Source organism: Manis javanica, chromosome 10, assembly GCF_040802235.1.
Source record: "Manis javanica isolate MJ-LG chromosome 10, MJ_LKY, whole genome shotgun sequence".
NCBI classification, from domain to species: Eukaryota; Metazoa; Chordata; class Mammalia; order Pholidota; family Manidae; genus Manis; species Manis javanica.
Window position 1 is genome coordinate 73,509,247 of NC_133165.1, and position 17,045 is coordinate 73,526,291.

At 35.5% G+C, this 17,045-nt stretch overlaps 1 protein-coding gene across 6 annotated transcripts in view; it reads left to right on the forward strand.

Annotated features, from left to right (window-relative positions):
- Positions 1-13,809, forward strand: part of C10H12orf50 (chromosome 10 C12orf50 homolog) — a 34,410-nt gene extending 20,601 nt beyond the window's left edge. Inside the window, exons 4-14 of one of the 6 annotated variants that reach the window (XM_073214172.1) lie at positions 810-965; positions 1,978-2,055; positions 2,138-2,251; positions 3,126-3,236; positions 4,434-4,541; positions 5,899-6,015; positions 7,400-7,504; positions 7,760-7,963; positions 10,489-10,581; positions 13,058-13,186; positions 13,680-13,809. In XM_073214172.1, coding sequence (XP_073070273.1) covers positions 810-965; positions 1,978-2,055; positions 2,138-2,251; positions 3,126-3,236; positions 4,434-4,541; positions 5,899-6,015; positions 7,400-7,504; positions 7,760-7,963; positions 10,489-10,581; positions 13,058-13,186; positions 13,680-13,705 — 1,241 coding nt within the window. In that variant the 3' untranslated portion in view covers positions 13,706-13,809. The remainder of the gene's footprint in view (positions 1-809; positions 966-1,977; positions 2,056-2,137; positions 2,252-3,125; positions 3,237-4,433; positions 4,542-5,898; positions 6,016-7,399; positions 7,505-7,759; positions 7,964-10,488; positions 10,582-13,057; positions 13,187-13,679) is intronic. The other 5 variants (XM_073214174.1, XM_073214173.1, XM_037024272.2 and 2 more) reach the window with 5 other exon arrangements.
- The last annotated feature ends 3,236 nt before the right edge of the window (positions 13,810-17,045 follow it).

Here is a 17,045-nt window from a genome sequence, read left to right on the forward strand (position 1 = left end):
AACCCAGGACCCTGCTAAGATGATCATTGATTTGGGGCAGTCGTTTCTAAACTTGGTTGATTTCGTAATTACTTAAAAGATTAAAAAAATAGTATCAGATTTCCAGGCTTTAATGTAGACCTGCTGAATCAGTAGTTCAGAAGCAGAGACATGGAAGATGTTTTGAATAATTTCTTTAGTTGGTTCTGATAATTAGCTAGATTTGTTAACTACTGGTTTAGAAAACAATGGGAGCTAAATTAGCAATATTAGAAGACACAACTGTTCTCCAGCTTTTTCTGTTATTTGCAGGTTGGTTTTGAAGGTTGTAGAACATTTAAATATAATCTAGGACTTTGGCCAATCTGCAGTGCAGCTAATAGAAGAATTTGAAAATATCATTCTTCTTACTTTCAAGAAATCATCCCCCAAGCCACAGAAAATGAGAACCATTGGATTATTTTTCCTTTTTTGGACATACATATTCTACCATTATAAACTATGCCTTATGTAAATTTGTCTTTTTTAATTTGTTGTAATGCAACTAGTTATTTTTATCCCACAGATCCAATGTAAGAATACAGTAATATCACTTTGCATTTATATAAAAAATTTAGTATACTAAATTATGGTTATAATTACCATCTAAAGCCTATGAACTAGCAAATTGTTGACATTTTTTTAAGTTTGTTTAATAACCTTTCCAGAAATAAGGAGACACATCTTTTTTTTAACAAATTATGTAGCAAATCAGGAGAAAAATGGTTGATCATTGAACATATGCATAATATGTATCTTGAAAAGCCTGAAATGTTGCATTTTCTTCATAGGTATTAGACCACAGAAAGAAACTCAGCAAGGAATTCCACCCCCAACTCAGAGTCAGGAACCCCTGAAACCTCAAAGGAATATATCACTACCCATTCATGATCCTTTGGTTATAAAAATTAACTTTGAGGAAGAAGAGGAGGATGATGAACAAAATGGTTCGTAAGCCTTTTCTCAGATTTACAATGCACATTAAAAGACCCCACAATATTTCATACATTTGTTTAACTGTTAGGGGTTCATGGTATATAAGGCAGATTTGAGTGAGAAAATGGTTTTAATTTTATTAAGTATATTAAAATCATTATGTTCTAATTTGTTCTATGTCTACACATGCTTAAGCTTTTTTGGACTGAAGGTTTTTGTATAATAGCTGGGAGACAGATCTCATGTTTAAATATGTACAGTTGTTTATAGGGATACTCATAACCTCTTATATTTATATATAACTGAACATTGATAAAATTGATTTTTATATCTTTTATTTATATGTAACTAAATATTGACATATCCTTCTGTCTGATATATGCTTACATCTGTCTCATATTTAATCCTGGAAGTTCTAGATATCCATGGAGTATTTTATAGTTTACAAACGCTACCATCTGTATTATCCCAAGGAAACCTTGCCAAATTATAAACAGCATTAGAACCCAGGTCTTCTGCAGCCTAGTGCATCCTATTCTTTCCATATCATCACAAAACTGTAGTGCCAGTAGATGCACACAAACAAGAGAAACATGCAGAAAAGTAGACTCTTCCTTCCTGCCCTTGAACACATCCTGTGGACTCCAGACCACCACAGCCTCTGTGCTCAGTAACACACAGAACTATTCATTCCTTTATGTTACTGCTGTAGCTCCGCATCCCCCAAACCCACATCCTCCTCCAAAGAACATGATCTCAGCGTGTGAGTCTATCCCTCCTGCTTCTCATCTCAGACGCATAATGTGTGATTAGGCATTTAATTTCTCTCAACTGATTCTAATACATGAAAAACAGCAATTAGAAACATTTGCCAGTATGGAAATTTGGAAATTACTGATTTTAAAGATTTAAAAAAAACAGTAATCCATCCATGAAAACAATATTTGGAATTTCTCATGATGGTTTATAAATTTTTAGATTATTTGGCTTTGGAACAATTTAATTTAAAAATATATCCTATAGATGCATCTAGTTTATGGACAATGACCCCTGAAGAAATTGAAGAACGAAGAGCAATAAAGGAGATATGTTATAAATCTGGTAAGAAATCAAACATTTGTGGATTTTTCTAATATTTGATGTGACAGATATACTAACCATCACTTTTCTTATGGGAGATTAGGTGAATACTACAGATTTTATACTTCTCCAGATATTTCATCATCAAAAAGCCTAACCTCTACAGCAGAAAAAGAATTAGAAAAGCCTTTGGAAAATGGCAGTGAATTGCAAGAAGGTAAGGGATGACATGGCATTGTTTCAAGGTGATTTGTGAAGGATACTCAGTCCAATAGGCTGTGAATTATTTAGTAAGATGTACACTAGAGTTAAATGACAAGACATCAGAATTGAGAGTGAGAATGAAGTGCTTTTCTCAGAGGACCTTAACTTTAACATGAAAAGCTGCTATTAATATAATTATGCTTTCCCAGAGATGCCACAGAATGAGGAGCCTTCATAAACACGTGGTGACACTACATCCCATGTAGTAATTCTGTAAATAATTTGCTTTTATGATTACATATTTCTTTGGAAGCAATTCTCCCTGTGTAATAGATGTAGAGTTTTCTGGTTTAGAATCCAATCCAGAATAACATGTGGTATTAGAATTTCATTTCTCTTTTATTCTCCTTTTAATAGTATGTTTTATAAGAAAATTAACTAGAGCTATATAAGAAAAATGGTGAGACTTATTTAATTACCACAGTTCAATTAGCATTTTTTAGTGAGTAGTAAACACAAATAGTTTTTACTCATTTTCTTTTCATGGTATATAAATAAAAACAAAAGAAGTATCACAATTCATTATATGAAAAACAAATCAAATAGACTAAATGTATTATGTACAAACTATAGTGTTAGAAGGCTTGAACTTTTAAATTGCCATTTGATAAATTATCCACACATGCAAATAAATTTGCTTGCTCCTTTCCTGATAATTAAAACATTTGCCTAAAATTTATGTATTTATAAATCTACTTTTCATATCACCATGCAAACAACACTCGCATTAACTTTTAGGGTTTTACTATCATCATGAATTCTATCACAAACTTACGTAAGCATGTAGTAGTTCCCAGGATGATTTTTCTTTTTTAAAAAACTTCTAGGGGATGGCCTTACAGTTCCAAAAAAATTTAGCCTATGTGAAAAGCAAGGGGAGATGAAAGCATCATTGGATGGAAAACCAAGGACTGACCTTGCTGCTTTTGAAAATGGAGGTGAGTTAATTTATTACTGGCTGATTCTGAATATATCATATTAAAAATGAATTTGAATTTTCTCTCTCAACTAAGAAGAAACTAACTTAGTTTCTTCAAAATCTTTTTGACATTTTTATTGCTGGCTTTGATTAAGCTCCTTGGGGCCAAGAACTGTATATAATCAATTGCTGTAAATGAATCCCTGCAGTAGACTCTCTGGTACATGATGTACTTGCCATACATATTTGTAGAATAAATAATTTTATGTTTAAACAACTGAATAGATGAAATGGGGACATGTATTTAAAATTTAGAGATGACTGGAAGTTAATATGCTGGAACAATGAGTCAAATTTAACAAGGTAAACTCACACAAGGATGAACATAAAGTCTTGCATTTTATTTAGTTTCAAGATATTCACGGCAGGTTTTCTTAAAATTGGGAAAGAGCTGACATGTTAGAGATGGTGAAGAAAAAAGTATTTTTTGTCAGCCACAGAGTTTCAAATGAGTCAGTAACATCTGTCAGCTACCAAATAGCTAAGGTAAATTCACACTGAATTTTTAGGAGTAGTATAGGAAGATAATGAAATGTGGTAAGTCATTTAAAGTACTCAACAGAGTCTCTGACAAATAGAAAAATGCTCCATAATGTGAACTATTATTATAGCAGTTCCACTGATTTCTGTATAGTGTAGTCCATATTTGGTGTCATTTTTAAAGAAGGCTACTTGAAACATATTTTATGTTAGGAAGGGTAACTTGTATGGTGAAGGATCTGAAAATTTAGTGTATAAGAATTTAAAGCAACTATGGATTTTTATTTTGAAAAATTGAAGATCTTTAAGGAACATAAAAAACTACTTTCACATTTCTGAAGATATTATATGGAAGATAAATTATATTTACTGTATCTCTAAAGGGTGGAAGAAGTGGAAATAAATATTGTTATACATTAAAGGAAAATGTGCTGACTATGAATTTTCTTGCAAATTATCTGTATGCAAGTGTACATATTGAATATTCATATTCAAATTTGCACATGTATTAATCTAAACATATATGATATGAATAGAGATGGGGATGGTATCACTGAGAAGTGTTTGACAAAAGTGGGCAAAAGGGATATTATAGGGGGTGGATAATCCTGTGTTGAAAGATGGTTTTGTACAACTTACTGCCATCACTGCCACTGACAGTAAGGTGTTGTCCTAGGAGGTGACTGCCACGTCCGAAAGAGGATCATTGTGCTTGGAGTAGACAAAAATAAAGCTTTAACTGAAAAGAAAGAAATCACCATGTCAAAACGTTCAGATACTAAAGGTAATTTATCATTCTATAATTTTAATCCATTTGTAATTTGAATAGACAAGTTATTCATAAAGTTAGACTGCTTTAGAAACCAATACAAGAGGCAAGGTAATAAATAAAAATATATTACTACTAAATGTACTAAATAGGACTTAAGAGCCCTAAGGTTCCTTGACTCTGTCCCTAATTGTTTGACAATGGGACTTTTTTTTTAGCTCATGTCCTTATCTGAAATACTGGACTGTTGGACTCCATACGAGTCTTGCTAGCTCTGCAGTTCTTAGTTCTCTCAAATGGTAATACCAAGTCCTAACTTTAGTTTCTTTTCCAGCTTCAAATACTCAGTATGATTGAATTTTCTTAGAAAGTTTTTTTATTAATACTGTGAAGAGTATTAATCTCATGACATCCCCATTTATAATTATTATTAGCTTTGGTTTATTACTAATCAAGAGATATGATAATAAAATACATCTTCTATAGTTCTATACTGCTCTTACTATGCTTACAATATCCCAGCTGGTACCTCTCTACTGGGCAACTTAGTCACAGACTGAAAGTATACCAGTCCTGTAACTGGATGGCAGAATGGCTTCACATACTCTCCATTCAAATATTAACCAATTTTACCAACTATTTTCTTCACTGTTAAATAAATGTCCTCAAGAATAGATTAAGACACTTGTGTCCAAATTATTCTTAAGGAAAATTACTTGTAAATCTCTCTTCCTCTTTCTCATTCAGAGATGGGAAAGTCTGCTCAAACCATCAAAAGGAAAAATAAAAACAAGAACTCTTACTACACCAATAATGATAGCCACAATCCACGTGTGGCTGTGTAAATTTAAGCTAATCGAAATGAAGTAAAATTGAAAAGTTCAGCTCTTCAGTTTGCACTAGCCAAATTCCAAGTATCAGCATCCACATGTGACTGGTGGCAATCATTTCAGAGAGCACGGGTTTAGAATATTTCCATCATTGTAGAAAGCTCTGTTGGATAGCCCAGCTGTAAGCATAGAATATGTGAAAGTTGTTACATTTTAAATATTTCTGGAACTTCAATTTAAATCAGACCATTTGATGTTACATTGATAATCTTTTAACACTTTGGAGGGATTAAAAATATTGCCAGAAATATATAATTTACATATTGAAGATAATGGCTGTATTTCCAAATTTTTAATGTTTTATTAATGACAAGCTTTGGGGACTTAATGTGGTAATTAGGGAATTTCAGGGATACATGGTAAAAGTTAATATACATACATATTTTTTAAAGAGGTGCACCCATCATATGTTCGAAAGTGAAATTCCAACTGAAACACTTCTGCTAATATTGACATTTTATTTTCTTAATTTGCTTTGAAAGATAACAAGGACAATCCTGATCCAGAGTGTTCCCTAACTACCCAACTAGTACCTACAACACATGTATTAAATGCTACTGAGAATGTCAGTATGAAGTGCAGAGTGGATCCCTCTTCAAGTGAGACATCAGCTTATAATTTTTGGCCTTAGATATATATATATTTGTCTTACCATGGATTTGTTTTGGTTATTTTAAATAGAATTTTTTAAAAAAAAGAAAAAAGGAAGGTTTGGAAATTATTCAGGATTAAGAATTAAAAACCCAATATTCTTCTACTAACTCTGACAATGAATTGACGTAGGTCCTAGTAAATTACATACTTTCCCACTAGTTTAATTTAGGTGTTAACATTAATAATATGCCAGCTTTTCAGAAGATTCATTAGTATAGCACTTTAAATGTAACCCATAGTGGGTTATATTGGCAGGTTTTTATTATGTTTTGGATTATTTTTCTGGATTTGGCTTCTCCTTGCCATTCTGAGCTACTTCTCTTGACATAATTAAGAATAATGGATCTTCCTTCATTTCCTTTCCTCTTTCTTTCTTTCCCCTCTTTCATTTTATTGAACCCCTGTAATATTCTTGGATCCCAGTTAGGAACTGAAGGGAAGGCCCAGGATGGTTTACTCCCAGAAGTCCAGCTTACTTGTTAAAAATATAGTTTCCAAATCCTAGGAGTGGGAGCTTGAGAGTAAGGGTGGAGTATGATATTTGGAGAAGAGGCAGTGAACCCCAGCATCACTGAAGGTTTAACACATACGTTGAAATACAGAACTAGGGCAAAGACAGATTAATGAGTCCACTGCAGTGAGCTAATGTCATCACATTGAGAACTTGATGTTCATTTCCTCAGTGCAGTAATTACTTGGGAATGTTCATGATCTCCGCACAAAGAAATAACAAAGAATGCCCCTCTCTACCATTGTTTAAGATTCTCTGTAAAACTGTACCTTAGAAATTCATGGAAAATTGAGCATGTACATACATTTTTCGATGTAAATAATGCAAGTAAAATATGAATGATATAGTGATCTTAACACACAGAATCTGACTCTTCAGATTTGTTTCACCAAACTATACATACACCCAAATTCTTAAGATCTCAAAACAATAAGGTAAAATTCACTAGAGGTACTTTGCCTTAAGTCACTTTCTTAAGTAGTGCTCAAAATAACAATTCTAAAACTACTCAAAAACAACATTTGGAATGTACTTGTATGTTCTTTTAAAAGAATCCATTCTTTCCTTTGGAGAAAAGCATTTTTTCCTCTAAGGAGTACTACTTATTGAAAGTTTTCTCATCAATCAATTTCCAAGATAGTTTTTTTTTTGTACTTAAAATAAATCACCTTTTGTTCTACCAAAAAACGTGTTAGGGTGATGCATTATTTTTTTTCTCTTGCTTGACATGTGAATGCACAGACATGTAATTATCACCTCCAGTAATTTTCAGATGAAAGCATCTCTTAAAAAAACTAAAAATTTGTGTCTTCTTTAAGTGTATGATGTCCAGCCAATGAGGAAGCCTGATTTTAAAGGTGTGAAAAAAAGAAAATGGATTTATGATGAACCAAAGAACTTTCCTGGCCAAGGAATGCAGAGAGGTAAAGTTTCTTTTATATTGGATATTTTGATAATTTGAAAAGAGATTAAATATGAAATAGTATTTTCTACCTGAAAAACTAATCATGACTGTGCGATGTTATTTTAGATGTCAACCCAACCTCAATAAACTTAGTCCTTTTAGCTTATATTGTCTCCCATTGTGCTGTTAAGCACTTAAAAATGCAATGTGTTAATTATGGACATGAAATCAGCTTCTTTTTTTTCTTTCACTCCCTTCCTCCTTTCTTTTACAGCGGTACAGGCACTAAATCCCCAAAATAAAATGAAGGACCATAGCAATTATAAAAACAGAAATGCTGAAAATGCATCCTATATCCATGCTCAGAGAGATGATGTCAAAACTGTCTCGTTGAATGCACCTTCTTACAGCAGGCCCATGAACAGTTCCTACAATAAAGACAATGTTAACAAGGAACCCAAACCCAACCGCTGTCCTGGTGAGGCTCATTACTTACATAATTTACTCATGTCTATAGTCTGCATCCCCATGGAATTTCTGGATGGTCCAACTGATCTTCACTGTTACCCACCTTCTCTTCTTTTTTTTTTTTTTTTTTTGAGAGGGCATCTCTCATATTTATTGATCAAATGGTTGTTAACAACAATAAAATTCAGTATAGGGGGGTCAATGCTCAATGTACAATCATTAATCCATCTCAAGCCTAATTGTCATCAGTCTCCAATCTTCTGAAGCATAATGAACAAGTTCTTACATGGTGAACGAATTCTTACGTAGTGAATAAATTCTTACATGGTGAACAGTACAAGGGCATTCATCACAGAAACTTTCGGTTTTGATCATGCATTATGACCCATAAACAATCAGGTCAAATATGAATATTCATTTGATTTTTGTACTTGATTTATATGTTGATCCCACATTTCTCCCTCTATTATTATTATTATTTTTATTTTTAATAAAATGCTGAAGTGGTAGGTAGATGCAAGATAAAGGTAGAAAACATAGTTTAGTGCTGTAAGAGGGCAAATGTAGATGATCAGATGATCAGGTGTGTGCCTATGGACTAAGTATTAATCCAGGCTAGACAAGGGCAGCAAGACATCCACGGATGCAGAAGATTTCTCTCAAAGCAGGTGGGGTGAGGTTCTGAGCCTCACCTCTGTTGATCCCCAAATTCTCACCTGATGGCCCCCCTGCGACTGTGCCTGTCTTAGGTTGTTCCTCCCTTGAGGAATCTTACCCGTCTCTGGCTAACCAGTCATCTTCCGGGGCCATACAGGGAAATGTAAAGTTGGTAAGTGAGAGAGAAGCCATATTGTTTGAAAAGGTTAGCTTTTTACTTCTTTGCAGATTTATGCCCTGTGGCTTCTATGCCCAGCACTTGTCTCGAGGTATCTTTACCACCTGGAGGAATTATGATACTCGGTAAATTTGATATGAGGCACCTTCTCTTCTTTTTTGAGGCCATCACCACCATAACATCTTAGAAAACTAGTGGAGGGATTTCTTCCATGTGTAGGAATACACATGATTTAAAGGATATGGAAGAAAACATGTTGGGTGACATCAGTTGTTGTTGAACCTCCCTAGAGTTTTGTCTCAGAGCACAGCACTCTGTTCCCCCTGGATAGCTTTACTTCACTATTGAGGATTGTTTTCAAATGGTTGACCTTGTCTTGTTCCACTAACTACATTGCTCAATGATCACTTCATGCTAGTGCTTCAGCTTTTCTTGAGAACCTCATGATTACTTTTGGAAAGGGTCAGTTTGAGTGTTAATGGCAATTATCTTTGACAACCTCTTATCTATTCCACCATACACAGATTGCTTCTAAATCATCGCATCATGTAATAGGCAAAATCACAGTATGTGTCAGGCAGTACAGGCCTCAAGGGAGTAGAGAACCAAATCTCTTTTTCTTCCTTTCTCACATGAATTTTGTCTTTTAAAGTTGGGTGGCAAAGTCCACTCACCTTCCTGTGATTTCATGTTTGTATTTTCCTGTGTTCACAATCTAGTCAGTGGAGTTCTGAATGTTGTGTACTTTCTGAAATATAACTAAAAACTCTGCTTCTTTTAAGTCTTTTCTTTAATAATTTAAATAGAAGTTAGTTTTATTTAAATTGTTTTTTTCTACTTGTTTTAGAATAGAATGATGTATGAATTTACATATAAAAATAAGGATACCAATAGTTAAAGCAGGCTTTTCATTTTATTTACTAATTTTTAAAAATTAATTTTATTGTTATTTTACTGTGAGCAGACACCTGTGAAGAATACAATGGCCAGCAGAACTGTCTGGTGCCATTATCTAGATTTGTGTGAAGGTGGCTGCAATTACATTCGCTATTGCTTTTGCACCATTCGTGCAAATGTCAACACAGGGAAAAGTCAAATTAAATCCGTAGTATTATTGTGGACCATGCTTTGAGAATCACAGCTGTGTGGTAATACTTGAAAACACAAATACGTGAAAACACAAATACTTGAAAACACTGTTAGTTAACTGTTCAAATACAGAGCCATCAGAGGAAAGTAGACATTTAAAGACCAAGTCAATATATAAATGCTTTGGTTTCCTGGGGCAGAGAGTTCACTGTGGCAGAGCGATTACTGCCATCATGAAGTCACTTCATGGAAGGAAAAGGGACTTTGCCTGTACCTTCCAGGTTGTCCTTCCTTCCTTTCTCCTTTTCTTCCTTCTCTGCTTCCTTCCTCCCAGTTTTTAAAAAAGCTTTTTAAAATTGTAAAATCATGGCAAAGAAAAGCAATGTAATCTTTCCATTACATTGAGATACCATATTCTCGTCTAGCTTAGCCTCATATGAGGAACAAGGCAGTTAATTAAGAGATGTGTAACCATGTTCATTGAGAACTTAAATGGTCTTAATAAACTCATGTCCCTGATGCCTTAGCTTTGAAAGAGTAACTTTGAAATTCTTCTGCACTATGATTTTAAAGTTATAAAATATTCAATTCCAGTCTCCTTTTTTTCTCAGATAAATATATGTCAACATCATATAATGGTTCAGCCTGGCAGAAAAGAATTCCTTTTTCAAAAACATATTCAAAAACTGAGAAGATATATACAGGTAAATATTTACTAGTGATTTTAATGCATCATATAATTCTGAAAATGAATGACGTTTGTAAGCTCAAGCAACTTATTTTAGAAAATTTAGAAAATTTTCACAATGCATATAAACAAGTAGTCATTTAGTTAGATATTTTCTCTACTAGCCATTTTATTTTGTATTATTGTGTTCATCTTTGTTCATTTTTATGTGTTATCAGAAGTCTTTTGATGTATTTCGCTCCTAGGCCATAAGTTTAGCAGTGGCAGCAATTTTAAAATATGCTAAGATGCATTATTTGTTGAACTGCAAAGCAAATATATAAAACCATATGCTGACCCCAAATATTACAGCCTTACTATGTCCACCATAGACAAATATGGGCTGGTACAGACTGAAAGGGCATCAGAGATGAAGTTTCCAAGCCAGGAGGTTCGGAGCGACTGTGGTCAACCCCTTGTTGTGCTCTTTTCTCCAGGAAGGCGTGGGGACTCTGGGAAGAACCTCAGGGTAGCAGATCTGACCTCAGGTGGTTCTCTGACTTGAAAGCTTCTTCTACTTTATCCTGGAGCTGGCTCAATGGCTTTGGAAAGCCACACAGGATAAAATGGTTTCAGTTACTTCTCAGAGCAATGAACCTTTCAGAAAAAACCCTTGATAGGGAGTCCCTACCTAAATCGATAGCCTAGAACTTTCAGAATCATCTGAAATTCGTAAGCTCTTGTGAGAGCTTCCCAAAATGAGCCAGAACACATCCAGACTAGAGACTATCCTCTTCCCAAGATAAAATGCAGAAATCTTCTAAAGCCTTATTTCTCTAAGCTCTTTTGACTTTAACTGTGATGCAATATGCAAACTTGTATATATATTTATGTACTGGAGTTAATTGTTTTTCATTTTTCCCATCTGTTCCCAAATCCTATTGTTCTGCAAAGGAACTCTGCTTGTAGCACTATTTGACCGAGTATATTTTTTCTTAATTTTGTGTGGGTTTTCACATGTGGTTGCACTTAATTTAGGGAGGAAGGAGGTGAAAAGTTGACAAAAATCCTGGATGAAACTGCAAATTGCCAAGCCACATCTTTTTCTTCCATGGTTTCCTTCTGGGTGGGATGGTTTTGGAGAATTAAAGGATGTACACCTCACCCCCTCAGGTCCCAGTGACAGCTCCTGTCCCATCCCAGATAGTTAAACATGAATTACAGAAGGATTTGGGGGAGGGTGTTGTCACTTCAGAGCATGAAACATGTACCATCCATGTATGGCACAAGAAAGGGAATGTAACGAGGGATGTCAGCTGACAAAGCTGCTCTTTTCTTTCAACCTGTAAATTACAGAGGAGAGAATGGAAAGGCAGCAAGAGAACAGATACACTGTGGGGCCGCTTATTCAGTACTCATCTCCTTCTCGTCTCTTACCACCTCCAGCTCTGCCAGGTGGCTGGTAGGAAGGTCAATAATAGAATTCCCCTTGAAGTTTATAAGAATCTGAGCATAAAGAGGAACTGCATTGCACTTCCCAGATGCAGCCTAGGGAGAAAAGTTTTAGAGAGAGTTTCTCAATACCAGATGGTGGTGGGTTGGAGGGGAGAGCAGGCTGTGTTGAACATGAGAAGCTTCTTAAGATTTCCAAGTTCCAAGCTTGCTTGCATCATATATTCTTGTGAATTTCAAATGTGAATGAGTTCCTGGGAGAGAGGAACCGTGGGTCTATGCAAAGTCTCCTGACTGGGACAAAAGGAATGGCATCAGAATGATGCCTCTGTGGTTGGAGCCTATTACAGGGGAGAACTCAGCTGGGATCTCAATAGATTGCTCTGCCAAGGAGTTGATTGGAAACCAAGCCATCATCTATTGGTCAAATCCTTGTTACTGGAAGTATGGTCTGAGGGCCACCACCAATGACATCCCCTGGAAGCTTGCTAGAAATATAGAATCTCCATCTAAGATCTGCTGCATCAAAATCTGCATTTTAGCCAGACTCCCACATGATTAGAATGCAAATTATAGTTTGAGAAACCTTAGACTATGTCATCTGGGCCATGATTCACTAGCACATGACCCAGACCTTGTTGACACCCAAGATTGTCAAGATGATACTCTCTTTTAAGCTGTCCCACAGCAGCAACCATTCTCCTCCATCCTAACCCTAGAAATGAGGGTGAGCAGCAAGGAGGTGAGGAAGGGAGAAAAACCCTGAGAGAAAATTTTAAATCTCAGCGTGACTGAAATATAAACACGAAGTAACTAAGAAATCACTGAATTGGACTAAGTTAATATACAAAGAACTAAAGTTTTCTACATCAGGCAGAATGGTGGGACTAAGAGTAAAGACACATTAAATAGAGTTATAACAAAATAAAATTAGTTTTCTTGTTTACCTGTGCTTTTGACTGGGAAATTTGGAATCCCTGAACTCTTATCCTTTCCAACTGGAGTCATCACCAGACTAGAGAAGCATTAGCTTGAGTTTCCTCCCTTGTACTTCCTGCTAGGTCAGAGAGATGTCAACACTTCCCAGTGGACAGTTGGACAGCAGGAGAAAGGAGGCAGAAAGCACAAGCTACCACTGGTCTGTTCCTCTAAGGAAAATCTGGGAGCCAAGACCACAGGAGTAGAAATGGGTAAGAGGACCCCTGGGGAAGATGTTGTTGGATGCTCTGAAGATAATGCAGTAGGAGAGCAAAATGTGTCTGTGGGAATCTAGGAAAGGAGCTGAAGGTGTGTAGAGGTGTCATTGTCATTGGCAGCCTTTCCTTGACGTCACATGTCCTTTCTGACAGGGCCACAGCTGGCGTGACTGGAGGCATCTGTCTCCATTGGATGGAACATCCATTCCGTTTATTCTGGGTGTCCCATGGTGCAGTATTAGACACAGTATTTTTTGCTTTCCTTTCCATCCCTCCATCCAAATTCAAAACACAGCAAGCTTCGGAAAGACGTGCAATTAGCTGAATGAATGGCATTTTGAAAATTTATGAATAAAAACAATAAGCTTAGTTTTTGTTTTGCCTTTAGATTTATGGTAAGTAATGGCCAAAGTCATACAAAATGTTGGTACACTGAAGAATGCTGAAAAAGAAAATAATTGAAATATTTCATGTGTTTTATTACTAGAGCCAAGAAGAAATGGGAGCAAATAAACCTGGAGGTTGGAGGTTGGAGTGTCAGACATCATCTGATTTACAATCGAAATGAAAATTCAAATAAGATGTTCAAGTACTCCGTATTATATAGTGGATGGGCAAAGATAATAAAATGCAAATTCTGAAATAAAACACAGGAAGTACATTGTGCTTTTTCAAAATGCAAATTACAAACAGCTGTCTGTGTATTTATATAGGTCTGGAATTTATTCAATGCCTTGCCACAAACATTTAATAAAATTTAAAATTTTGACAATTAAAATCATTCTTTAATTGTAAACTGATATTTCACAGATTGAGTAGTAAAATTGTGTCTTTGACCTCTGTTTTGCAATATTCTTTTTGGAAGAGACTTCATATTTTCTTTATAGTAGATTTTTAAGCCAGGCCTTCAGTAACAATAACAGATAAAATGTAAACAAGTTCAATGAAGTCTCACAGTTACAGATTGGGATGAGTATGTTAGAGGAATCCCAATAGAAATACACTTTGATGTATTGTAGAAAGAGACTAAGATTGGTTTATTATGCAGGGAAGTTGCTGAACAATGTCTTTCAATGGGCAACTACAAAATCTGTCTGCTGCGATATGCCCTGTTCAAAACTGAAAAACAAACGTTTTTCTACCATGAAAGCAAAAATTATACAATCATATTGGAGTAAAGGACTTATTATAGGGAAAAAGTGAATTAGTAACAGTGTCCCCAAAGTCTTAGTGTGGTTTTAAGACTTTAATAACCCCAGAAGTATAAATGCTTACAAATATAAAAGAGACATCATTTGAAAACTTTTCATTTCTTTTATACTTGCTTAGAATTGTGTAATAGATTTTCATTTAATTTTTGAAATTTCATCTACAGCGTGACTGAAACAAGAATTTAAAAATGTATTCTTCAAACTTAAAAACAAGCGTGAGAATAATACAAGTAATTAACCTTTCAAATGATGTTTTTTTAAGTTTGTAGCATTTACACTTCTGAATTTATTAAAGCCCATAATTTCACTAAAACTTTGAGACACCCTCTATTTATATTTGCATGCATCTTGAGCTTAGTGGTAGCCTCTTTTTCAGTGTATGTGGGGAGGGGTCAGTATTTGTAGAAATATTTTATTTTCAAATATGTTATAAGATGTGATTCTAGCTTGTGAAGTAATAGGCCCTGATTTCTGGCTTATGATGGTGCCCTGTCTACCCACTTTCAAATACATGGGGGTATGATCATTTTGTTTACACAGACAGAAATGAAAACTGTGTCAGAAAAATATCTTGGTGAGATAGATTTGAGAAAGATGTAAGAAAAGAGCTGAGCTGAAAGGCTGTCTAGAAGGAGCCTGATAGGGAACATCCTGTAATTCCATTTAACCAGCAGATCTGTGTCCTTCTAAAACTTCACCTTGTGAGGAAGAAGAAAGGGTTCTAAGAAGGCAATTAAAGATATCTTTCTTGAAGTACAGACTCTTGGAGTATATCTTTATTACACACAAATGCTGAAGAATCAACGAGGAATGAGAAAAATCTGAAGGCTTTAATGTCATTCTTTTGAATGTGAACACATATTGCTCCTGAATAAATGAAAATTTTATTGTGATATACTTTGTCTAAGGGACCAAGTAGACAACAGCAATGACCAATCCTATTCCTATTACAGTTTAGGGAAAAGTCTATTGGTTGAAATGGTGTAAACTAGTAGCCAAGAAGGAAGAAGAAAACAAAACACAAAATAAGTAAAGATAAAGGATGACAAAGATAAGTGGAAAATAAAAAAATGTAGTAAGCCAGCAAGAAGGTAGGCCTGCTGACTCTTGAACATAAAAGTAGTACATTTAAGCTTAAGTTTATGATGGCAATGGTGGGCAGTTGCTCTTCTGACACAGATAAAAGATTTCAATGAATTTAACTGATATTTTACTCTTTGCAAAATGTAGCAGTAATAAAAATGAGAACAGAAATAGCACTTCTTGGACATTTAGTATATTAGTTTACTAAGGCTGCCAAAACAAAGCACCACAAACTGAGTGGCTCAAACAGAAATCTATTGTCACAGAGTTCTGGAGGCTAGAAGTCTAAAAGCAAGATGTGAGCCAGGTCGGTTCCTTCTGAGGGCGGTGAGGGGTAATCTGCACTAGACCTCTCTTTTCAGCTTCTGGATCACTGTCTTTTTGTGTGATTGTCTCATGTGATCATCTCTTCATATCATCTTCCCTCTATGTGTGCTTTTGTGTTCAAATTTCCTCTTTTATAAGGACACAAGTCATATTGGATCAGGCCCCACCCTTAGGACCTCATTTTAATTTGATTACTCTGTACAGATCCAATCTCCATGTAACATCCCATTCTGAGGTACTGGGGGTTAGGACCACAACATATGAATTTTGTAGGGACACCCAAAGGGTCTCTTAGACCCTTTTATGGTTGTGAGTAGATCTTAATTCTAACACTCCAGTCTCCCTAAGCCTTTGAATCCCTTTGTCTGCAGTAAACCAAGGCACACCTGGCATTACTAGCTTGTACACTTTGGTTAGTGAGCAATATGGTTAACTAAATATTGTTAGTCCATATTTAGGCCAACCAACCAAACTGTTAAAGCTCTTTACCACTTTAATAGCTGCAACATTAAAATGTAGAATCTCTGCTAAGTGGGCCCCTATCAACAATTTTGGTCTGATCCAACTTTGTTCCTTTTGCTACTATCCCACATCTTTAATACCTAGTTACACACATTCCAGGACTTTTGTCTGTACAAATTAGAAAACTCAAATAGTTTTTTGGAATGTAGTGTACCTCCTCATGGGTCATACTTTGTACCTCACCTTTAGTGGTCTGCTGGGACTTGAGTCTACTTGTAGGTCTATAACTACAGTCATAGCAAAAAGCAGTGGAGGGGGTCAGTCCTGAGGGGAATCAGCTGTTGTCCTGCATGGAAACTGCTTCAGGATTAATTTGAGACAGGGGTGGAGGGACTGCTTCTACTTGGGGTGGAGATGTTAATTCTTCTGGCAAAACAGATTCGTCAGAATTTAGGAGCTCAAACATTCCCAAGCTTCATGAGTATCTTTCCCCGCGTCCCCAGTCTAACTTTAAGGAGGGTGTTCCTTCCCAATCAATGCCCTCCCTTCAACAGTAAATAACTTGTGAGCCTGGCATTTTCATTTGTAATGTAATTTAGTCACTCACAGGATGAGATTCTGTTTTTGTTTTTCAGCAACCTCAGTTCTTACTTACAGGAGATACAGGTCTTAATACAGGACAGGCATAGAAGCTTTCAGGTCATTTATGTGATGTGTGAGCTAGGAATTCAAATCCTTGCCCTCATCCATTTCTTTCCTCACTATGTTCA